Raw genomic sequence first — 24961 nt, 5'->3', positions numbered from 1 at the left:
CCAGCTTGCCCTGGAGCTCTTACCCATACAGCAGGAGCAGCAGCACTAGGGCGGGCAGGTTTGTAGGGGAGACGTAGGACTGCTGTTGGAAGCACAGGAAGATCAGCACCACCATGGTGGCAGGTACCGCATAGTTACACTGCAGGGAGACAGGAGACATAAAAAATATGGAATGTACAAACATCCAAGCTAAGCCATTAAAAAGGCCTTAGAAAAGCTATTCAAGCTACGTCAAAGGAAGTAAGCATGGAAAGATGATGAGTGTTGGCTGATGCCTGCAATATGCACTGATGATGAATGAAGTTGAACTACTCATAGATTTTACACTGAGGTTCTGGGCAGGAAGCGCCAGGTAATCACCATGTCCCAGGTGAAGTTGGCGAGCCAGTAGACGATGGGTTTCACGCCGCTCACAAACTGCAGGTGCTTGGCTTTGCTGACCCGCTCCTCGATGAGGAAGAGCACAAAGCTGGCCGGCACAAAGGACATGGCGAAGATCACGCAGATGGACACCAGCACGTCCACTGAGGTGGTCATCCTGTCGGGAAACAGGAAGAGGAAGACATGTGATGTCACTTGAAGCACATCTGCCAACACAACAAGCATTTGTTAAAAAGTCACCTCCTGACTACGCCAAACAGTTATCGGGGATCAAGAAGGGACACCGTGAACCACCACAAATGCTATTCTTTTCCGACTCCTCTAGTAATGAAATCCAGTATTTTTAAGAGCTGAAGAACTACTGCAGGCAGTTTGGATCTGATCTGTAAGAACTCTGCAGGGTCATGTCATCGAGTCCCCGCAGCAGGAGTTAAAATCCATGCAGGGTCCTCACAGTGCCACTTCGGTCAGCTGCTCCTTGGTGAGGTTGAGCGGGTGGTTGAAAGCCGTAATGCCATGCCGCTGTCTTTCGGGGCCCGGAGGAAGGCTGGCACGCAGGAGGCCGTTGCTCATGATGTTGAGGAAGGACGCCATGGCGTGCCAGCCCTTATTATTGAACCACACCTGGAGAAAGAGAGCATGTATCTGCAAAACACATTCACAAACACGTCCCGCAAATAACAACCTCTTTACTTCCCTCTGCTGCCCAAAATGTACAAAACAGTTCAATACTGGGAAAAATGTGCACTTGCAACGAACTGAATGAACAGAAGTCAAACTGGTAAGAGTCTGTTCTTAGAATTGTTGACTTGCCGTCACAGATTTCTCTGAATTTAAGTGTAAGGGTTAGAAGATGTGTAGACATTTTAAGAGAAATGCTAACCAGAGACCTATCAAAACTGAAGCAATTTCAGTATGTAAATCTACTCAATGCTTTAAAAACTGCATGTCTGCGCTGTCTCAATTGATGTGCAAATCCACATCCAGTACTTGTCTTGTTCCTTTCTCACCTTGACATTGTTCTGGGAACTCAGCCTGCTAACAAACCCTGGCAATCTCTCCAGTAGCCTGTCCAGGGAGCCATTCTGGAGAGAAAAGGGTTAAGGATTTTCAGGATAAGAGGCAAACACTTAGGGCACTTAGATGTGCATCTTTCTCAGACATCCTAAAGCCATCTACTACTCATCCCTTTATAAACTAAATTTATAACACCTTCAAATATACTGCATTAACCACACTGGCATGCTCCATGCAGTCAGCTACAGTTAAGATAAGATCACTTTATTGGCCCTATACAATTTCTTGCATTAGGAATTTGTCTTTTCACATTCCCCAGCTTACTCTTCATGAGACACACAGGCACACAGATGGGGAGAGAGAAGCTGGGGGTCAGAGCGTAGGGTCAGCCATTTATACGGCGCCCCTGGAGTAGTTGGGGTTAAGGGCCTTGCTCAGGGGCCCAACGGAGTAGGATTCCTCTGCCGGACGTGGGATTTAAAATCGGCAACCTTCCAGCCACAGGCACAGATCCTGAGCCACAGAGCCACCGCTCCACGGTGAAGCATTTAAGAATGGTATATGGCAATAAAAGGAAATTCTACATCTACAGACGGTTGCTACCTCGTCCACTCTGAACCGTGTTCTTATTGCCAGAACCATCTGCTTGACCTGCTGGCCTGAAGGTAGGACCTGAGAGCTGCGGGCACCCACAGAGAAACCGCCGTACCTGACGGGGGCACAAAGACACAACACGGACAGTTATTGCTCCTTCACTTCATTGCTCCACCACAGCGCATTCTCCATCTCCATTCTTCTCTACAGCTGCACATCTCTCAGTTCTACAGATACTGCAGCTTCACTCAGCCCAAGACAGCAGGTAGGTAAAATAAGAGCCTGAACTTAACACGACAACACTCTTTAGCAGCACCAGGCAGAAAACATGCCAGTTCTCCTTTACTAGAAGGTCTGGGGTTCACACCAAGGTAAGATAACTGTTACTCCAATGACCGTAGAGGTATAAGCAATCATTTTTGTTACAGGCTTTGGTCCTCCAGTACCACTCACCTGAACTCATTAACCCACTTCTTAGTCTTCAGGCTGGAATGGAAAGAGAGCAAGAAAGCATTTGTGAAGAGAGAGACCACCAGGACAAAGTTCAGAGTTCATCGAGATAGATACAGAAATAAAAATGAGGGGTATTTCAATGTCCTGTGACAGTATCCGGAGATATTCTGATGGTCAGGCGTGTTGGGCAGCTGGAGAAGGGCACTCTGGGTTCTCTAAAGTTCCTATCATGCTATTGAGAATGAAAGTACGTTTGTTCAAGATAACTGCACTTGGAGACCATCTAAAAACATTATCAACAAATGTGAGACGGTTTAGATGTTGTTCACCTCTTGCTGAGAATCTGGGAATAAGTCTTGACCAGGTAGTCAGACAGATTACGCCCAGTCAGATTCTGCAAGATGTCTCCAGTCATTCTTTTGACCTGGAATAAAATGAAGAGAGAGCATCGAGATGTTTTTTCACAGGGTGCATGGGCAAATTTGGATTCCAGTATTGTTTTAAGTATTTTCCAATTTAGCAGACATGTTGACTCTTTACAAGAAAAGAGCCATTTGAAAAATCTTCATTAGCCATCTACAGTATATAAGCTTAAGATGATTGATCAAATTTGCAGTCTTCTTTAATGCACAGCGAATTGTTTCTACTACTAATTACCTAATGAATTATTAATAATGGTCTCTACTCCTAATTAATGGGATTCATTGCTCTAGAAAGGAATTCAAACTAGGGATCAAAATAAACTACAAAACTACACACATATTCAGAAGACAAGAAAGGTAACAACCAAGAGGAGGTATTTGCCAAGAGAGTGTGGACATTCAAATGCAATGGACATCTCTGGGGTCTGGCACAGGTGCGGAGTGTGCGGGTCAGTAAATGACCTGTGGAGGAGGCAGCCCACCAGCTCCCTCTGGGCACTCGGGTAGCATCCTGCGGATCTCCTCCGAGCTGCACTGGCAGCCGGGCGAGGGCTGATCCGAAGTCCAGTTGCCGTTGCTGATCAGCTCCATGACAGTCTGGGGCACCGCAGGCATTCTAAATTCCGTGCCTCCATCCGTGCACTGAGCTTCCGGACCCGAGGCATTCCCGACACTGGACACGACAAGGAAAATCCTTCTCACTTCTCGGTTCTCCGTTCTCACCACCTCCTAACGAACGTACTGTAAGACTCACCGCCTGTCTTGTGGCTTACCCAATACTGCCAGGTGAGTACAGGAAATAAAATACGGCCAGTACTTGTCACACACCATGCAGTGTGCAAACAAAAAGTGTGGATTGACTTCTCCTAAGGACAGACATCAAAAAGATCTCCCCCCCACCCCCCCCAACTTGGAGCACCCTTTCCACTTCCTAGTATTGATTAGCAGTGCAACAAAAGTGCCTGCAGTGGAAAATCAGATTTAAAGTTACGGCTGCTACAAGGTGGTCTCAGGATCACTGTTTTACAGAGGTGGAGAGCAGCATGCAGGATCGGTCTCCCAGAGGGAGGCCAGGACGGCAGTCTCACCCGGTCTTTGCCATGCACTTAGTACCAAATCCAGGCTTGTCCAACAGAGCGCGGAGCAGGTTCTGACTGGCAGGGTCGCCTGGGGCATCATCGCTGGAAAGACAAGAGCGATGCAGTGAGGAAAGCAGCTCTCTGCGGGATACCAGCCCAGGAGAACACGTGAGAGGAAAGGTGAAGGGGGAAAACTAGAGGTCAAAGAGAAGAAAGAGTAAAGGAATCGAGAGAGGCAGCACGGAGTCTGTAAATAAGGGAGTGAGCAAGAATGTGGAGAAACAGGGCCCTACCTAAAGAATGTGTATTGCTCTCCATACATCCATGGCTCCAACTCCAGGGCAGGGTATTTCCCAAAAGGAGGTACAATGAGGCTGAAGAGCAGGGCGATGAAAACAAACACTGCAGGAAGGACAATCTGGAAAAGAGGCAGCCGTCAAAAGTCTGCATCTCTCTCCTCCCAAGATTAACCAGGGTGAGATCGCGACTGTGCTCGCGACACCGCGCAGCCGCGCGCGTCGCCCCCGGCCAGCGCTCACCTGGGCGAAGAAGCCCCTGCGGCTGCGGCGGGCGTACAGCCACCTCTTGACGAACAGGGCGCGCAGCTGCTGCCTGGTCAGGCTCCAGCCGGACAGGGGCACCGAGCCCCTCCCGTCCCCACTCAGCAGGTCCGTCTCCAGGGGCTCTGGGGAGCGGGAGCAGGGTCAGCTGGAAGCCAGGCTTACACCGCAGACCGGGCAGGTCTTCGTTTTCCCCCCCAACATTCCCAAGACACGGCGGGTCCCTGCCCTGCACAGCTCAGTGAGGTCACGGTTCGTCCCAGGGTTTATTCAGAAGCTGGTTTTCTGAACGAATCTCAGAACGTTTATATTATGAGTGGGGCTTGGGCCTGTCCTGATCACCGTCTCTATGACCTTATTAGAAATTCTCCTCTTTGAGCTGCATTTGTTATTGAACGTGGCCCAAGGATGTATTGGTGTATCACAGCAGGAAGCCAAAACAAAAGGGCAAGCAGGCCATAAACCATGCAGATAGGCACCGAGTTTTTCCAATATCAATGAAGCACTTCAATTAACACAAAAAAGCGGAACATTTGCACTCACACTGAGTTAGACAGAGTGAAAGGTCAGAAATGGAGTACTGACAACTGATTTCTCTGGATGCAGGTCAAAGTGTGTGTTCTGCAGTGGCTATTTTGTGGACAGAGACAATGTTGCCATACACAAAGAGGGTACCTTGTTTGCGGGGCTGTTTCTTTCCTGGTAGCAGCGTAGTGTAAAGACAGAAAGAGACGGCCAAGTTAAAAACAGGCAGACACACACAGAGCAGCACAGCCAGACTGGTGGTGCGGGGGAAGGAGCAGGGGTATTACCTATCTCTGGGTCTGTGTCAGCAGGGTCAGCCTGCTGCTGGGGATAAGGAGGTTCTTCCTGTTTATCAGCTGGGTCAGCATCCACGCCTGTCTCCTCCGCCACCTTCAGGAAGATCTGCACACACAAGACGCAGACTGGCTCAGTGAAAGAAAACAAAAACAAAAGATATGAAGGGATTCACAGCTATATTTTATCTCTCACTGGTATATATTAAGTTAGAGATAGGGACCGAAGTCTCATGTTAAGACAGATGACCCGTCTAAACTGAAATTAAAGGCCAAGAAGAGATGGGAGATTTCAAAGGTTCAAAACTCTGATGAAGTAGACAACATCATTGAAATGTTTGTCTAATGTAGCAGAAATAGACACATGGCCACAACTAAGTATATGAACCGATTTGCTCAACCTCTATTGATCAATCAGGTGTTCTTACTCTACCACTCCCTTTACCTCCTCCAGCGTGGTGTCCGAGATCCCATAGCTTCCCACGCCTAGCTCGGCCAGCCTCCCATCCAGCTCCGCCAGGAGTAGTGCCAGACTGCCATCCTGCGCCGCTGAATGTGGCACGTTGATCACCACCTCCCTGCCCACATCCTCCACCAGCCGTGCCTTCACCACATACTGCCTTATCAAAGCCAACAGCCCCGGCACATCTGGGGGTAAAGAGGATCGTGTTCGGCCACAGACTGGCGCACACAAAAGAGGCAAGCCATGACCGCTGCAATCTCTACTGAGCACCCTAGCATAGTGAACGCTATATTTGCATGGGCAAATGTGCAGTACGAGGGAGTGGTGGGAGCTCCTTCTGGTCTAATTATTGTTTTCTGGGGGTATGCCGCTCTAGAGATTGTTCCCCTTACCTTGTTACTGCCCTCTTAAACAAGGCAGGGCCCAGGTGCAGTTGTGTCCGTCGCACACCTGCTGACATACCGGCCCTGCCCCCGAGACTCACCTGTGGTGCTGATCTCGCTGCACTGCTCACTGCCCAGACCCGTGTCATAGCTCCCGGCAGAGTCGCTGTCCTGCAAACAAGGAGAGAACATGCCACTGCCTCAAATTAAGACCAAGAGAAAGGTTCAGTGGAAGACGCTAAAATCTGAGTAAAACAAATCACTAATGCTCCAAACACACAGTAATGAAGTAGTTTGCGACTTTCTCTAAAGCTCAGAAATAAGTGGCATTTCAGATATTTTTTTCCCCCCGTAAAAGGTTCACGCAAAGTAGAGAATGTTTACTGAATGCGTCTTTGTGTTTTGCAATAAAAACGTCAGGGCGTGACTTACATTCCTGGCTGTGGCTAGGGAGAGGGTGCCTGCACTGGCACTGCTGGGGGGCACGCTGCGGGCTTCCCGCTTGACGACAGTGAGGTAGTAGCCGGTGCCCAGGCGGGTCTTGAGGAAGAGGGAGGAGCCGCAGCAGCAGAGCCGGCCCTGGGAGATGATGGCGATCCGGTCGCCCAGCAGGTCCGCCTCGTCCATGTAGTGTGTGGACAGGATGATGGTGCGGTCTGGAGAGAGCAAGGGCAAGGGGATTCACCTTAACTGCACCTAATCCCTTCTCAGTACAGGAAAAGGAAAAACAGACATTCACATGGCTCACATTTGATGTTACAAGAGAAAACAACCCAGGTGATGACAAAGTGCTCTCCTTAATTGTGAGGTGCAGAAACAGGCCTAAAATGTTTTTTTTTTTGCACAAGGATTTCTCGTGTCTCTATATTGAGAGCTAACCAGGTATTCTCCCTATGGTGTGATTCATTTTCACAGAACAGCAACACCAGTGTGTCCCATCCTGACCTTTGCGGTATTTCAGAAGCAGGTCCCAGATGCCCCTACGCGAGTAGGGGTCCACTCCAGCAGTGGGCTCATCCAGAATCACCACCTTTGACCCCCCCACAAAGGCGATGGCCACTGACAGCTTCCTCTGCATGCCCCCTGAGAGCAGAGAGGAGAGGATTTACAACAGTGGGCATTTAACACTGAACAGAAAACATTTGAGATGCAGCAAACTTTTTTTTTTTAATCCAAAGGATTGTGGGAGCCAGGAACAAGCTACAGAAGCGACACCTGGCTTCTTTTAAAGCAACTGAATGCAATTCTTGGATCAATTAGCTTGTAGCAACCAAATGAGCTAGACAGAGCTTCTTATATAGGTACCCTATACGCTCGTTTAAAGAGAATGCCTGTAAATTGTGAATTTTCGTATCAATAGACAAGTACACGGATCAAGCCTCTCAGATGGAAACCACAAGGAACAATGAGAAGCAGGAGCTCTGAGTAGAGGCAGGACAGGTTGGTACCAGAAAGGTTCTTGGTCTGTTCCTTGCGCTTGTGAGGCAGCCCCACATCCTGCAGCATTCTTTCCATCTCTGCTCTCACTTCCTCCTCGGACATGCCCTTCAGACGCCCATAGAACCACACGTGCTCCTCCACTGTCAGGCTGGATTGGAGACAGATGATGGGGGGGAAAAGGAAAGGTCAGTTCAGTACTCAATAGCACTGACTAAAGGAATGGAGACTACTGTTCAATATTTCTCCAAGTGCACTGTAAGTGCACTGTAAGGACAAAAATGCACACAGAAAGCTGTTGCACATTGAAAATTACTCTGTTATTACAAAAAAAAGTTTCCCATTTCCACCTGGTGGTTGGACTAAAAAAAGGTGTAAGCCACATTATCCATTCCTATCAAAACCATTGCAAGGCTTTGAATCAGTGAGAATGTTACATCACTGTGGGCTGTCCATCAATGACGCAATGAGTGCTCCTTAATGGCTTTAGACTGGACTCTTACATATCAAAGAGGACATTGTGTTGAGGGCACATGCCCAGAGTCCTGCGGATGGAGTCCATCTCCGTACGGATGTCCTTGCCCTGGATATATACCGTCCCGGCAGTGGGGGGGAACAGGCCAGTCAGGATAGACCTGTGATTGGGGAAGCAGGATTCACACAATTAGCTAAATAAGCAGAGGTACCACAGATGACAAGGGCCACAAAGCTAAAGGGAGCAAGCACTGCTGCAAAAACAGGTCCCAGGTTCAAAGACAAACCATGAAATGAATCTAGCATTCACTTGCTAAAACTGATGGAAGAGTCTGCATTCTTACTTTGGCAAGTAACTTTTAACATCCGTGTCAAATTGCCTTATTTTAACTAGAGGCCAGTGGATTATTCTCCACCACCTTTTCATGCCACCAGTTTTAATTATAACTCTCAAAAGATGACAGTCTGGAAAAGGCCAGTGAAAGACAGACGAAAGGCAATGCAAGTGAGATCAGGAAGTGTTTTCTGTCTTTGTAGGTGAGGTGGCGTTAGGATTGATATTATCAAAGTGGTGACTCTTCCCCGCTTTAATGTAAACTACTGACAGTGACCCAATAATAAATATCAAGAAATCAATTGCAAAGACCTGCTGACTCATCATATATTCCTTAACAACGACAGACTTTGCCATTCGGTGAGACATGTCCTGAGCTCTCACATGGTGGTGGTCTTCCCAGCACCGTTGTGCCCCAAGAAGGACGTGATCTGGCCCTGGTAGAAGTTGAGGTTGAGGTGGTTGACGGCCAGCTTGGCCCCCGCGCTGTAAACCTTGACCAGGTCCTGGATAGACACCCCCAGGGGCAGGTGGCTGGGCTCGGCCTCCATACACACTAAAAACACAAAAAACAGCGAGCAAGATGGAATGAGAGCAACAGAGAGTGACTGTGAAGAACAGATCTTATAGATTATTTCAAACAAACAGCACAGAAGCAAACAAAACCACAGTGAGGAAGTATGGCATTAAGACATTATTTCCTAAGAGTGTTCAAGATCTTCAATGAAAACACTTGGACTTTGTCTTCAAACAAGTTTTTCATTTATTCTAAAAGAAGAAGGTGAAAACTCTTAATGCAAGCTTTGACAAAGCTCATGAACTGAAGACAAGGAAGAGAAGAATCAGCAGGCGACTGAATGGAACAAAAGAGCACTGGAGTCCCTGCAAACACTCACCCTCTGTCTGGGCCTTGCTGAGGGGAGGAATGGACAAGTGCGCATCAGACGGAGTCTCACCCAGCCAGTAACTGCGCAGGAAAGGAAAGTACCAGGGCTTCGGGACCCCAAACTGACCTAGGATGAAAAACGAGAAGCTCGAGTCCAGGAGATGTATTTCTTTTTAATTATACCCCAGAAACAAGCCCAGTTATAATAGACCAGCATATTAAAAAAAAAAAGAGTGTCAGCCAAGAGCTGCTTATTAGTCTCATAATAGAAAACAGATATTGTCAAACCATTTATATTTATCAGTTCATCCTCTGCTGTATTGGATAATATGCGATGATAAGAACTCTTTAAGTTACCTAAGGTAGACAAAAAAACATTCATAATTAACTGCATTTATAGAGAATAATTTAACCATGCAGAAAGTATATCATTTAAATTAAGGATCACTGGGAACAAAGTCATTCGATGGAAATGATGAATCGGAGAGCTAGTGCTGTGCCCACCTGGAAAAACTGCCTCAATGTACCAGGTGCCCAGTCCATACAGCAGGGCATCCACCAGCAGAAGTGTGATAGAAGTGCTGAAGTTATACCCATCCCCCTCCACAGGGCTGGAGCCCAGGTTTCTCCACTGGATGCCCACGCCCTGCTCTTCATAGAGGGAGAAATATTCACAGCCAAAGCCAAAGGCCACCGGAGAGAGCAGGCTCTGTAGACAAAGAGGGCAAGAGAGAAATGAGCAGCCAGCAGCACACTGACGCAGAGCAGGAGGCGTAAAACACATGAGAGACAGAATTCAAAGAGCACTTACAAGTCTGGCCCAACTACAGGAGGGTAAGAGGGAAAGGCGCGCTTGTGGACTCACTGTGAAGATCCTGATGCCGAAGGTGACGCGGTCCCTCCAGGCGACACACAGGACATAGGGCAGGTAGAGGGAGAAGTAGATGATGCCCCCACAGGCGGCTGCCAGGTTGGCGCGCGAGAAGAAGGTGCTGATGAGGAAGCACTGCAGTATGGTGGCCGTGGCGAAGGCAGCCATAAAGGTGAAGATCACCAGGGGGTCGCTGTAGGGCAGGATATCGCCCAGCTTAGGGAGGGAGATGGCATAGTGTGACACACAGGCACCAACACCTGCAGCCATCAACATTTCCAAGCACCAGGTAAAGACACCAAGGAGCTCAAGGCACACCCTGATCTCCCAGAGAGATGAACATACCTTGAGGATGAGGATGAGGAGGGCGGCGCTGATGAGGAAAGGGATGAAGCTGCTGATGAACCAGCTGAACCACAGCGTGCTGCTGCTCAGGCCCATAATGCGCATGGTCTCCTTCAGCCGAGCCTCCTTCTCGTGGACGACGTCCTTGATTATCATGGCCACAGAGTAGATCCAGGCCAGGGTCATGAACAGGGGCAGAGAGCGATTAAGCACCCGTAGGAAACTAAATGAAGACAGAAGACACAGATGGGGAACTCCGATATAGTGGGGAATATTCATGAGGTCATGTTACACACCTGCAGCTCCTTAAAACCGCCCTCAAGCTATATTCATCGAACATGAACCTCCACGGTACCTTTAGGCATCCTTCCGATTTACGAAAATCCTAATGAAGCCGCGGAGTGTCTCAATCTCTCAAGACTCAATTCTGTTGTCTCCTCATGGTAACAAATGATGTGCAAGATTTGAAAACATTGACATGAAGATATTTTTCTTGAAAACACAACCATATGACCTTTAAAAAAAAACATTGTACAGAAGAGGCTGCCGGGGACTCTTGTTCCCAGCGAAAACTCACACATCATCCACATAGCAGGGGTAAGGCATCTGCTGCATGTGGATCCCAGTGCGCTGCTCCTGCCCGCTCAGCACCCTGGCCAGCCCCTGCTCCACCAGGTCCTGCACATACACAAAGCCACCCCGCACATAGCGCATGTCACCGAAGGGGTCTGCAGCTGGTCCTGGGTCCCAGAACCTGCAAGGGGTTAGTGATCACAAGTCATAAGCATTAGATCTCTTTTGCACCTTCTTCTACTCTGTGGCAAAAAAACAAGTTAACTGATTTCTAATGCGGCAGCATTTGCATGTTATCACTAGTGTGGTCCCAGGCTGACCAAATGCCCTCTTTTCTCATCTTGGTTGTGTACATAATCTAAAGATATTTGCAGCAGTGTGGTGTAGTGGTTAGGGATTCTGGCTTCATAACTCAAAAGCTGAGGGTTTAAATCCCAGAAACTGCTGTGGTAGGCTGGAGGAAAGGTCCTTCTCCTGAAACATTCCAGTAAAATACCCAGCTGTGTAAACAGGTGCAAATCATAAGTTGATCCTGAAGCAAAAACAGTTTGTTAAGCATAAATGATTAAGGAAGTGTAGGTTCAAAATCTCACAACTGACATTCTAACAGCCCACTGTTATTTCCTTCACCAGATGGGCCAGGAGGCCTGAATGACCCCCTCTCATTTGCAACCATTCTTATGTGCTATTTTGCACAGATAAAAACTGCCAGGTCTATTTTTGCACATGCCATGAATTGCAGAACATTATATACTCTCAAAGACTGCCAGGTTTTCTGTTTATTCTGATTGGTTAAACCATAATGAACTAAATTTTAGGCACTAAGCAGCTAGTTGTACCCAAGTCCTCCTGTGCCCAGTTGAGCTACCGTTGGCCAGCAGCTCAAGCCAGGCTTAGTACCCGCTGTGATCACTGCCGAGCTGACCTGTCCTTGATCTTATTGGTACGGGTGACGTCATCGATGTCCATGCGGATCTTGTAAGAGACGTGCGGGGGCAGAGTTTCGGAGGACGGGTCGGGCAGAAGGAAGACTATGCCTGCCCAAAACTGACGGTCTTCCAGCAGGTCTAGTGCCCGTGACACCAGCTGGCCCTCTGAGGGCACGCCTTCCAGCTTGTTGAGGGAGAAGCACTGAAGACAAAGAGGACAACACTGCCATAAGCATCACACACAATCTTTGAATATGAATAAATCACAGACAGCATCTTTAGATCTACAAACAAAAAGCAAACAGGCCAGGTGCACAACCTCCTTTCCTCTTTGTTTTCGATCATTCCAGTTTGGCTGTGCTAGCAGATTTTAAGAGGATCCTATTAAAGAGGAACTGCAATGCTTTTTTTTATATTTTGCAGTTAGAAAGAAGTTGAAGAGTGCATTTCAAACCGCAATTACTGTTCAAAATTGACATCACAAAACAGACATAATTTCCATGTGTATGTGCAGCGCCATGTTCAGTGAATCAGAACAAGGCAACAAAAAGTCCAGTGATGTGGCTTTATTACATCATAAAGAAGCAGAATGGATTAATCTCTTTTAATCCAATAGAAATATGGCTCTGGACTTGGAGATGGTTTTGCTGACAAATACTACTTACTTTTTCCAATGTGATCTCGGAGTTAACATTTCTGCAGTGAAACGTCTGCTGCACAGCCTGTACATCACATAACAGCCGTCATTACAGTGACTCTTGAGAAGTAAGGGCCACATCATGTCACAATGTGTGGGAACTCGAATGTGGGTTTGCGACAGATAGTACTTTCACAAAGTTCGCAATTTTGTGCTTAATTTGAAATTTGTCAAATGTTTCTATACCGCCAATTAACTTACTTTGTTTCAACTGAGAATTTATAACCAGTATGAGAAATGGAGGCTGCAGTTCTGCTTTAAAATCAAGTTATATTTAAACATCATATAGATATGATTTTCAGTTTAAACTGCAGGTTATACGGTTATGTAACAAATCCGGACTTTTCCTGTCCGTATTTTTCATGGCAGAGTGGCTGTCCTGCATGGAAGGTGGGCAGCTGGAGCTGCGTAGAACAGGGTCAGGCACCTGGATGAACTGAAAGAGGGTGGCAACGGTCTCATTCACATCCCGGTAAACATCCTGCCAGGTGGGGCCTGCCTCCACTTCCTTTCGGGCGCCCTCCGGAGGCGTAGACAGAAAGTGTGCAATCTGGGCTGCGGTCCAGGTGGAGTCGGAGTTGGAGAGACGCAGGTCTAGAAGGGTGGCTATCTCTGGTCGTTTCAGCAGATCCTGGAGCACAGGTCAGAGAGGTACAATATACAATGACTAACGCTTCCTTGGGACATTTGTCCAGTAGCAGCAAATTGGTTCACTACTTGGTATCTGAGCTTTCTTTTTTGCTCCAAGATATTCACTGTCCGTCTGCATCGTTATCACTTTGAGACTGATGTACTCTGGGCTAAGATGAACTTTGCTGGTCCTTCACCACCTGCTGTTGCTGGATCTCCTACCTGCAAAAGTCTGATCTCCACACTACTTTCCATGAACTTCCATATCTGGGGGCCCACCTCCTCCCAGGCCCCCTGCACGTCCCCCAGAACGCCCAGGTCCTGGAAGGTCCTGTTCACCTGTGAGGCCAGAGACAAGACACCCACATCAGTAAGGATTCAGACCATCCATGACCATCAGTTTGTTACAGCTTGAAAACCAAGTTGGTACATGCTATTTAACATAACCAAATGAATTATAATAATTACACTCATTTACACTTTACAGGTAATGGGGATGCCTCTCCACCACCACCAGTACGCCAGTACCTCTCCGCCAGTACGCTCCCCACACATCTTCCTCAACACATGTTCACATGGCCTATCAATCATAAGCTACACATCCAATTTACATGTCAGAGAGATTGGAATAGGAAGGGGTTTGCACAGGGAGACAAGAGTACGCCTGCACAAAAAGATTTAAACCACCAGATTTGAACCACTTCCTTCTCTTTTCCCTTTGTCATCGGGACAGATTTCCACAGTGTACCTCTCTCATGACGCGGCGCGTGGCCGGGGTGTCAGGGGTGTAGAGCAGCTTGCCAACGAAGAGAGGCTTGATCCCCCTCCACACCACGTGCGACAGCGGGTTGGACTCCAGGCTCTGCATCAGGCTCTTACAGAAGGGGGCTTGGAGAGGCCAACACAAGAGACAGCATCAGGGTTTGGCTCAAGGTGGCAAGATGCACCTCTCCTCCCATCACATGCAGGTGGGTGTATAAGAGGAGCACATCTCTTCCCAGCTCAAAGCAAGGTAAAGACTCATTGCCAGACAGCCGGGCCTTAAAAAATGATTAGATTAATCAAGCAATTGAATGGCCAGACAAAATGAGAAACAAAATATTCAGTTGATCCCAGGACCAGGATAAAACCTATCCTAAAAAGGGTATCCTGAAAGATGAGTGCGCAAAGATGGTCGACAGATTTCCATTTGAGAAAAATATTTACAAGGCAACTGTAAACTTAGTGGGTTGCTAAATGTCTTGGGATTCAGGTGTTCCAAAACTTTATTTTTTTTTTTATGACTGAATGCCCTACAGCAGTGGTGTGGGTATCAAGCTTTGCTCACTGGTGGCGTTGTCCATCAGGGCCTCAGTTTGCTCGGCGTCGTTCTTGCCCAGGAAGGCCTTGAGGTCATTATCTTCATACCAGTTGAGGGACGGAATGCGGTCCCCTCCTCCGTCAGGGTGCCCGCACACAATTCGGGGTAGTGCGCCGAACCCGTCCTGTGGTGAGGCTGACTGGTTCCGACGGGTCAGCCCACGCACCTCCTCCCGGAGTGCAGAGAAACTGGACAGGGAGGAAGACTGAGACAAGAAGGCATGGGAAGTCAAGCCATGCTTTGGCCCTCAGACAATCAGCTGAAGCCCACAGGGTAAGCACCAACATTAAACACTATCACGTTGCGTCTATTCCCACCCAAAGCCTACCAGCACAAGACTCACAAATCCCACCCAAACAAGAACACTAACAGGGTTAGATAAGCCAGATTAGCCCTACAGACATGACAGGGAAAGCCAACCAGCTACAGACCTGCAAGTTGTTTAGGTGAGCCAAAAATATAGACCTTTTAGGGAAGCTTCTACTCAAGATAGTACTTAGTTAAGGACTGTAACACAGAAATCTTTTGTATGAATTCCCTGCAGCCACCCAAGGCTAGTTAATGGTCCATTTCTGACTTATTTGATTAAACACATTTGTTAAAACCGTTTTATAACAATAAAGAGCATGAAATTTTGACTCTGCAGGACCAAAGTTGACCACACTTGCAACATAACATTCCACTAGCTAAAATATCTGTAATATTATTTCATTTCTTCCTACAAGAGCAGACATCAGAAGTTAGACATCCAACATCACAGCAGAAAATAAAGGCAAGGGCAGACAATGACTAAGTGAAATAATTGCTTTGCTGGACCAATTTAACACTCTTCAACTCTTGAATACTACATTTGACCCTCACATACTCACATCCTTCAGAATGACAGCCAGTTCCTGAGAAAGAGAGCTGAAAGCTTCAGTGACCTTGAGGAACTCTTCCGGGTCAGAGTGCAGGCTCACCTGCTGTGAGGAGGAGAGGCGTGTCTGTTAGAAGATTTGCTAGTAACATATGCTTCTTTATGGGTATTCCAGAGGGAATGGACTCCATCATTCAGCACCCTTGGAGTGTGTCAAAAGTAACACCTCATATTATACATATAATTTGAGTTACTCACTGTTTTTATTATTCTCACCATCCCAAGCAGGTACTGTGGCAAGTAATAGACACAGTATCAAGCACATGGGTTTCAGTTTCTTTTTTGCTATGATTCACATTGAAAACACCGTTTTCAACTCATGAGAAATTAAAGAAAAATGTTCATGGATTCTTTCAGCCTAAAATTCAACACCAATGTTCGGTCATTTACACTCTTTCAGATCTCTGTACTTGAAGTGAAGGATTCACCTCCTTCACTGCTCATGAAGTCAAGAGATATCAGAGACAGACTATTCTGGCGCCAAGCCCAGCCTAAACAGACTGCATCTTTCTCAATAGTCCCTTTGTGCAGGGTTTCTGTACAAACTGACGAGCAGTACTGTGTGGAGAACTGAGAGAACATTACAAGCTCATTCAAACGTGTTTAGGTTGGTCAAGTGGAGTAGATGGCACAAAGCTATTGTTTATTAAAGAAGATCAAGGGAGAATTTAACATGAGCTTTTTTCTTTTTTCATTTTGTATGGACTAGTGGTCTAAAGTTTTTTTTTCTGAAAGGTTTCCATTTATTTCTTCTTAGGAGTGTTAAAAACCACTGTGTAAATTGATAGTTTTACATATCAAAACTTAATGAAAGTGTCCAATAGGGTTTATAGTAGCCTAATCCATATTTATGTCTCCTTAATCAATGAATAATTAAGGTACAGGGGATGTAAAAAAAGTAAGTGAACCCTTAATTTCATTAGCTCAATTAAGGGAATAATTAGAATTAGGCATTTAAATAATAAGGAAGATCTGGGGGGCAGGGTTTGGAAGGCCCCACCCCATTTAATGATTCGGAAATGTTCAAGAATCTGGTCTTCGTCATACAGTTGTGAGGAAACCAGTAATGCCATTATCTAAGGAAATCTCCGAGCACCTCAGAGAAAGAGGCACTGATGCTCAGCAGTCTGGAAAATCCCTAAGGGGACAGACAACAAATAGAGACAATTCCTGACCATAGTCACGCTACCTGTTAGCAAAATCTCTCTAAGAATAATGGACATAACCATGAATTCTACATTTTATCAGACGATTCTAGAGGAGAATGTCAGGGCATTTGGCCATGATCTGAAGCCGAGCTGAAAGAGGGACTTGCAGCAAGACAATGATCCTAAACATTCAAGCAGACTTCCAAAAGAATGGCTGCAGAAGAAGAAATTCTGTGTTTTACAATGTCCTAGCCAACGTCCAGGCCTAAATCCCATGAATTCTGTGGCAGGATCTGAAGTGAGCTGTCCATGCAAGGCAGCCCTCAGATGTCACAGAGCTGAAGGAGTTCTGTATGGAGGAATGGACCACATTTCATCAAACCCCTGTGAGAGAATTATCAGGGCTTACAGGGAACATTAATTTAGTTTCCTTACCTTATGGGACACTTTGGGTTATTTGTTTCAATTGGTTAGACGTTTGGTTTACTTCATCTATTATGATTTAGTTTTAGACCAAACAGCATTTTAGGTTTCATATATGTGAAGTATGGGAAAATCCTAAGGAGCTCACAAAATGTCTTGGCACTGCAAAAAAATAACATTTTCTTTTCTGTGATGTGCACCTATATACTGTAAGCAGCCTACTCTTTCTCCTACCACTGCTGAAAAAGGTTTATGCCTGGATAAGCACAGAATCCAACATGGGACAACTTACCATGAAGAGCTTATTGTAATCAATCTGGGAGAGGAACAGACGCTCGGCACTCTGCAACGTTTCAGGGGGGAGGACACACAGACTGGCCTGGAGCTCTGAGAAGGACCCCTCGCTGCCCACAGACAGGTACTGGTGCAGCAGAGAGGAATTGCACACAATGTCCTCCAGTTGCAGCCTGGAGCCTGCTAGGGACACCTGCACACACACACATGCACATTCAAGTGCGCACAGTCAGGGAGAGAAGAAGGAAAATACCCAGGTTACAGAACACTCAGCACCCACTGGAGAAATGAAAAGCAGAGGCATAACAACAAAACTGACATTTTGGTAAATATTAAATGTTTGTTCAAGATTAAAGTCTCAAGTATATTCTTGAAGTCTAGGAAACATGAGCCTGCACTCAATTAAAACGTCCGTGTGGAAAATATGGTGCTTTTCCTTTGTTTTCCTGCTGGATCCCACAAAATCTGAATCATAAGGTATCGTGCTCATTTTTACCTTTGCCTTTCCAGAGAGATCTACTTTATTTCTGTCCTGAATAATAATGCCCATTGCCAGATGAAAAATATTGTCAGTGTTTAAATGAAACTGGGTCTTAAACCTGTCATGACTACTGACAGTACTGCAAAGCAATGGCAGGTATTGGACTAAAAGGAGATTCCTTTTTTCCCCTAAGAAGAGTATTCTTGGCCGTGGTCTTAGGCTGAGTGCAGCACTAGATGATGGGAAATTGAGTTTTTGAATTAAACTTAATAAGCTTAGAAATACCATTTATCCTAAGTAAAATCCAACATTGGAAAACTGAAAGGGGTCATGTTTGGAAGGCACAAGTGTCTGTCAATGCACTGGCAGCTCACCACTTGGAAACCGAGGCGCGACTTCAACAGCTGGTCTACGGTGTGGGGCGCCAGACTGGCGTTGACAAGAAGGAAACTGGAGAAGGTCTCATTGGGTCGTAGATATTCGCCAACAGGAAGATCTGTCAAATTTACATAGCATTAGGTATCGCTTTAAATGCAAAAAAGTTCAAACGTAAAGCCAGCTCACAACTCCACACATGTACAGTATGTTAGCCTCATAATTTAATGTATCTACTGTATGTATGACTCATTTCCTGTATTACTAAACATACAGGGCTGTGCAGCACATTTAAAGATTCAGAAAAATCACCACCTAGTCACCAACAATATCAGACACAGTTCACTTAGACCTGTCAAAGTCCTGCTTGCTAATCACATGAGTCAGACTGAAGTGCCAGTACAGCCTGTAAAGAGAGAGAACTCTTGTTTTCCAATTTGTTTTCTCTTCCATGCAAAGAGGATTAAAGCAGCTCATAGGACCTCATGGCACCCTCCAGGGAACTGATGCCCCGGAGGGCTTAGGCACAAGGGTCACTCAAGCTTCTCTGCAATGGAAAGTACTTTCCTGACCAAAATCAGATATATATCCACTTCCTAAAATCATCTAATGCATGCTCACATTTTTCATTTTTGTTACATTAGCACATGGTATGCAATCGGGCATCATGCACCATGTTCAACATTTTCCCTCCAATACTTGTGAACTATGATACAGTATTATTTTAAAGAAGCACTGCCCTTCATCGTGTGATGCTTGAAGAGAGACCCGTTTTATAGAGCAGTTCCCCTGTTTTCTCTTTTCACCATAACAAGAACACAACAGTGTCTTGTAGTAACAACTTAACCATAAAGTGATTTCTTGACTGTTTGCAGGTGCTCCAGGTATAGACACATATTGCATCGCCCAATAAAATCTATAATGTCCATATAAATCCCGAAAAGAAACTCAATGACAATTCTAGTAGCTTTTGATCAAAATGTTAGTTTTTGATTTCTTTTGTCTTGCAAGTACGTAGAATATGAAGAAAGTCCTGGTTCAAATCAAGCCAGCAGTGAAGGACTCACCTGGCCAAATCTGCCGTCGTTCTCCCAGTCTGCGGAGCTCAGAAAGCACCTCCTGGATGCTACTTAAAGCTGATTGGCTGTTCTTATGCGAGAGGATGGTTTGAGCATCAGCAAAAAGGCGGGAGAGGCTGCGGTAAAGACACACCCAGAGTGTATGTAACAATATTACAACTCAATAATGCCTGCTCCATTTCTAATTATAATGACTTCAAACCCAACAGATCAAATTAAGCTGCAACCACGTCTGTGCTTCCTTCTAAAGTGAAAAATAACCAATTTCACATCGAGTGCCGAGCTCTGTATGTATAATATCTCTGGCAGGGAAGGGAGGACAACCCGGAAGGATTTTTTTTTAATCGCTACAAGTTACTCCAAAACAGATTACAATGCTGTAGAAAGCATCTCAGTTGTACTAGGGGCAGCCATATAGGGGAACTTCATATCTCTTCCACTTGACATGCACAAAAATCCATCCCTCTAATAATCAACTAAAGAAAGCATTGATAGAATGGATAGAAGATGCGGCGTTTGACTAGCCTGGCACTATTCACGCTCCATGACCAGTGACGCCATCATTTCCCACATGGAAAAGCCAGTGTTTCTCAAACCCATCCGCATCTCATGCTAAATACCACACACAGGCCTCAGGGCTCTCGCCCTCCCCCACTGCTATACCCACAGGGAGTTGTTGAAGTTGCCCACCAGCCCCGGGCTCTCTCCTGGGGTGGGGTAGCGGAAGCAGGGGTTGTTGACATTGCAGACAATCCCTTGGATCCAGGGCAGCACACCAGCCGAGGGCAAGGCCTTGCTGGGGAAGTGACCTGAAACACAGGACAGTCACCACAAGCACCGATAAACAACCCTGACTGGATGTTCTTTTTTCCCCGCTTTGTGGTGAAGTTGCTGTATAAAAAAAATAAAAGTCTTGATCACATGGCACATTTGATCTAGGTAAATGCACAGTTTTGTTAGACCAACACTTTCGTTAAAACCTTTGTGGACAAAAAAAAAAGTGGGCAAATTCCATCATTCTTGAAGATCCGTGCATGATCTGCTGTCTCAATGAATCTTAGGAGCTCCTCAATGAGGCAGCCAATCACCTGGCATGTCAAAGGGCTCTAAACCATGTGACTTCATTCAGGCATGCATGAATCTACACTGGGTCAGAGCAAGAATGCAGCATGTCTAGTTATGGTCTATCTGCCAACTTAATGTAACTTTACTCCAATGCTCATAACCCACACCACTCAAAATGCTGGATACAGAGACAGTGGCTTCTTGAAGTCTTCACTGTGTTCCTCTTCCTGCCCTGATTTAGTGTGCAGGGGCTTTGTTACTAACTGTACATGGGACCAAAAGTTGCTTTTGCTTCAGTAATCAGCTTATCTACTTGTGTGCTGATAGATGGGGGAAGGGAGAACGGTGTGCACGGCCAACGTGTGTGAGCAATCACTATAGGAAGGAAGCGTGCTATCTGGAAACACAAATTGAAAAACGTAGAACTCTGAGGAACTTGCTGACTTTTCTTTAACCCAGTTAAATAAATTGGAGAGCCTGCGGACTGCATGGTCTGGAATCCGATATCCTTGGCATAGACTTGTTGTTGTCCTTTCCAAGCGAAGAAAAATAATTCCTCTGCAAAATAAAAGTAAAAACCCACAAGGCACACACAAACACACAGAGCACTCACACTCGCTCTGCTTGAAGGGGGGGTGAGACCGGCGCACAGAGATGAGGATGAAGAACAGGAAGAGGGGCCAGAGCAGCTCGATTACCAGCTGGACCTGGAAGACAGAGAGGTGACACCAGCATGAACACACACGTCTCCCTCCAGGCGTTAGGTCTGAAATGAGGGAACAGGAGCAAAAGGTATACCAGAACACAGGAAAGGCTACAAACAAGAGAAGGCCCATTCGACCCATCTTGCTCATTTGTTTGCTAGCTGCTACCTAGATCTGAGGATCTTATCCTGCTGATCCATGGGAAAAAAAATCCAAGGTATCAACTTCCACAACATGGCTGGGCTGCTTGTTTTAGACTCCCACCACTCTTCTGTGGGAAAATACCTCCTGTCCATTTGAGTGACATGTCAATTTGTCAGAGAGGGGAGACCCACACACACTCTTGGACTGCAAAATCTAAGGACTAGATTAAACCAAAACATCAACACACCAGACAGTCAATAAATTATGCCAACCACAATATATACAGTAAATATATTCAAAGTAGTTAAAAGATATTAAAAGTTTTTTTCCTGCTTCCCCCCCCCCCCCCCCCCAACATGCTTCCTGGTACTGTAGGAAGCTCCCCTCACCCTCCTCCTCCGCCGGTAGGTGATGTTCTTCCACAGCAGGAGCCACAGCTGAGTCCGGAAGCTCATGGTGCACTCGGGGGGGCTACCAGGCCATCGCTGCCGACTGCCACTGCCGCAGGCTGCAGAAGAGACACCCGCTCCGTCAGTGATGACAGGGCAGACAGACACAAGGACACGCAGCCCTGCTGGCAACCCTACAGCACTGGTGCTCCATTACACTCACACTTGCAGGTTTCAGAAGTACCATCAATCCCGAAGACAAGGTAATGGACCCGAGTAAGATCGGTAAACCAAATCTTTCCATAACACCATGACTTTCCAGGATCTAGCAGGACCGCTCTAGGGAAAAACAGTCGAGATCAACAGCAAAATGATTGGCTCTAACATAATCATCCTAAATATCCTCTACAAACAGAGGGATGTTAAGAAAGGTAAGAGCATTACGGAGAGTGTGATACATTCCCTCCATTATGAATTCACACTCCCCCCCCAACTCTACAATCTCAGTCTCAAACAATGTAAACTAACTCTATTATCACCTGTACCACCGCCATATGTCTTCTTTGTTGGTAAAATCCTTCACATAGGGGGATACCTACTGTAATTGATGGCCTTTCAAGCTGTTCTTGGTGTTTCATAGTCAGCTTGGCAATCAACATCTCAACCTTCAAGAAAACTCATTGGCATCTACAAGACTGGTAAGTGGGCTTTTTGGTTTAGGTTGATGGGTTAATGCCCCCAACAAAGACAAGAAACAGTTCCATTGTATCTGGCAGACACAATCAACCTCAAGGTACAAGTGCCTGGTACAAGTGTAGCGGAGCTAGTTTGGGCACAGTGATGTTATCGCCCTCCCTGTGCGCAGCAGGGACCTCAGCTGCCTGGGCTGAGGGAGGTCTCCTTTAGCTCACTCGAGTGGTTCCCTGTTGCGTTACACCAGAGATCCGGGTTCGGGCCAGGGTGTTGCGGGACGAACCGGCGAGGGTACGAGCCCCCGCGGAACCACAACAGTCCCACAAGCAGCTGCACAGAGCTGTCTTGAGGCTTCCCTGTACCTCCAGGACTGTTTTCTCGTTTCTCTAGAAGTATAACAGCATCCAACAGACACAGATCATAGAAGAACAGGGCCCCTGCCTCGCCAAAGGGAGTGCCTCAGAGTTGCAGTCTTTTGTTACCACGGCAGTTTCCCTGCCTTAAGAGTTACAATTTGAATAAAAAATAGACTAGAGCAGACTTTGAATGAGCCCCATTCCCAGGGGTGCAGACTAAACACTAGCTATGTCATAGTCTACTCCCCAGCACATTCCACTTGAGAACAACTCACTTTGTAGAATAACATGGGCTCCCCTAAAGACAGGAGTTTTGAGAAATGAGAAACTATAAGAAACTGAAATGTCATTAGAATTTATTACAGATTTAGGAACATCTGCATCATTTTTAAAAAAAAAAAGTTTTGTGCAGTAAATCTGCAAAACGTGGGATTATTCCGAGATTTCCCATTTTCAGTGTCAGCCACAATTAGCTTTTGCCTTATTCCTTTGCTTTATTGTACACGCAAAAGAGACTGCTTTCCACACTGGACACTGGGCTGCTGTGGGTCTCCCTGTGCTCACTGCAGTCTTGTGCAGGAGCTCTCCCACATTCCAGAAATACTTTGTGGAGGTTAACTGGCATCTCTAAATTACCTGAGTGAGAGTGTGCCTTGTAATAGTGCAAGTCCTGCCTTGCACCCAGTGCTACAAGGATGGGCTCTTGTGTGGAATAACCCATACTGGGAGTATGCAGTATTCTGATAAGAGATGCATGCTGTCACACATCGCTCTGTGACTGGACTCTGCTACTGCACTGTTGATATTCTGAATATAAAAATTTGAGCAGTGGATAAATGCAATTGAGCAGCTTGGGAACCAAACTCCATTGAACACAATGGCAATCTGGTAGCCGATCACCATAGATGGACTTTGCATCCAGATGGCAAGGAGAACAATCTGTGTTAAGAAAAAAAACATGTAAAATCCACATTATGGGCTTTCTTGGGCCCCTAGTGTCCATAATCATATTTGTCAATGTTCACCTCTTTGGAAGTACACAGTTAAGCGAGCTATGTTTGCATCACGTTAACTTACAGACACTGTTTTACAGAGTTTGTAACGCGTGTTGATTACATCTTCCGAGCTGGGCTTGGCTTTTGAGAAATTTCACTACAATACAGTACAAGTATTGTCCGACGGCCAGACGCCCACTACTGTTCTACACAGGCATAACGTGTTTGAGCAATTACACAACTGAAAAGTTATCTCGCTCGTCTATGCAATTCACATATACATACTGTAACACGAAAACATTGAGATAAGGATGAACGAAAACAACTATTTTTAAAGTCACAACCATAACACACAGCCCCAGATAACACACCGAACGTGACAGCTACCTATAACTTAAAAAAGGAAAAGGGCAAAAGATAGAACTACCGCATTTTAATTGACAGCTTATGCGAACTCACAACCTATACCTCTGCTAAATTCGAAGACACGAGGGTAATTTTGAAATTACAAATCCGCATGATTGCTTCAACCATCAACAGCTCCTTGCGTTCTCTTCTGTTTAGGTTAACGGCGTGTAAGGAGAGACAGGATGCTGATAAAATATTCAACAGAAACACTGGGCTTGCCACCAGAAAAAAAAGGAAAAGGGCACCGTCATCTATTGGGGCCCAAGACAGCGGTTCCTGACTTTTCTTAGACACCCGTCCACTTTGTTCCTTTCGTACCTGTTGGCAGATGAAATGTCCAGGAGCGCCGGTTTCTCGCCCCTTGGCACTTTAAATGTCTGGAGGTGCTCCCGGCAGGTCTCAGCTGCTTCCTTGACAGCTGCGCCGGCACGAGCGCCGCTTTCCTCTTGCCCCCCGATTGGCTGGCAGGCCCGTCCTTCACCCTGCCTCCTCAGAGCCCTGATTGGCTGGCTCCCCCCCCCCCCCCGATTCGGGCACCCGGCCGACCTGATTGGCCAGAGCCGGCGCTTGCGGCGAGAGTTACACAAGGTGGGATGACCGGCGCGCACGGGACGCCTGTTTCAGCAGGTACCCTACAGGAGACCGGCCTTCCTAGCGCGGCGCCGCTGCATCACCTGCCCGGGACCTACAGTAGGCTGGACAGGTAGCTGGATGTAGTTGCGCAAGCCTTTTCCCTTGTCAAAACTTTAAAACTAACAAAGTAACTCAAGTGGCAAGTGAGTGGC

General features: G+C 46.4%; 1 protein-coding gene across 1 annotated transcript in view; it reads right to left on the bottom strand.

The window, feature by feature from the left end:
* Positions 1-24573, bottom strand: part of abca7 (ATP binding cassette subfamily A member 7) — a 34749-nt gene extending 10176 nt beyond the window's left edge. Inside the window, exons 1-37 of the mRNA XM_088907733.1 lie at positions 24495-24573; positions 21725-21843; positions 21101-21194; positions 20090-20231; positions 19411-19538; positions 18343-18464; positions 17486-17680; positions 15576-15668; positions 14674-14911; positions 14095-14234; positions 13569-13685; positions 13144-13347; positions 12016-12221; positions 11095-11271; positions 10518-10740; positions 10167-10388; positions 9806-10010; positions 9312-9428; positions 8800-8971; positions 8111-8242; positions 7619-7758; positions 7116-7253; positions 6603-6826; positions 6272-6341; positions 5770-5972; positions 5319-5433; positions 4486-4631; positions 4240-4364; positions 3956-4048; positions 3330-3540; positions 2775-2869; positions 2446-2478; positions 2002-2107; positions 1392-1466; positions 836-1005; positions 361-538; positions 24-139 (exon numbers count right to left, since the gene is read on the bottom strand). Coding sequence (XP_088763859.1) covers positions 24-139; positions 361-538; positions 836-1005; positions 1392-1466; positions 2002-2107; positions 2446-2478; positions 2775-2869; positions 3330-3540; positions 3956-4048; positions 4240-4364; positions 4486-4631; positions 5319-5433; positions 5770-5972; positions 6272-6341; positions 6603-6826; positions 7116-7253; positions 7619-7758; positions 8111-8242; positions 8800-8971; positions 9312-9428; positions 9806-10010; positions 10167-10388; positions 10518-10740; positions 11095-11271; positions 12016-12221; positions 13144-13347; positions 13569-13685; positions 14095-14234; positions 14674-14911; positions 15576-15668; positions 17486-17680; positions 18343-18464; positions 19411-19538; positions 20090-20231; positions 21101-21194; positions 21725-21790 — 5231 coding nt within the window. The 5' untranslated portion in view covers positions 21791-21843; positions 24495-24573. The remainder of the gene's footprint in view (positions 1-23; positions 140-360; positions 539-835; positions 1006-1391; positions 1467-2001; positions 2108-2445; positions 2479-2774; positions 2870-3329; positions 3541-3955; positions 4049-4239; positions 4365-4485; positions 4632-5318; positions 5434-5769; positions 5973-6271; positions 6342-6602; positions 6827-7115; positions 7254-7618; positions 7759-8110; positions 8243-8799; positions 8972-9311; positions 9429-9805; positions 10011-10166; positions 10389-10517; positions 10741-11094; positions 11272-12015; positions 12222-13143; positions 13348-13568; positions 13686-14094; positions 14235-14673; positions 14912-15575; positions 15669-17485; positions 17681-18342; positions 18465-19410; positions 19539-20089; positions 20232-21100; positions 21195-21724; positions 21844-24494) is intronic.
* Positions 24574-24961: the final 388 nt, after the last annotated feature.

The sequence above is a fragment of the Atractosteus spatula genome, chromosome 28, assembly GCF_055471065.1.
Source record: "Atractosteus spatula isolate fAtrSpa1 chromosome 28, fAtrSpa1.hap1, whole genome shotgun sequence".
Taxonomy (NCBI): Eukaryota; Metazoa; Chordata; class Actinopteri; order Semionotiformes; family Lepisosteidae; genus Atractosteus; species Atractosteus spatula.
Note: the sequence above shows the minus strand (reverse complement) of the source record. Positions and strands in the feature narration are given on the sequence as shown.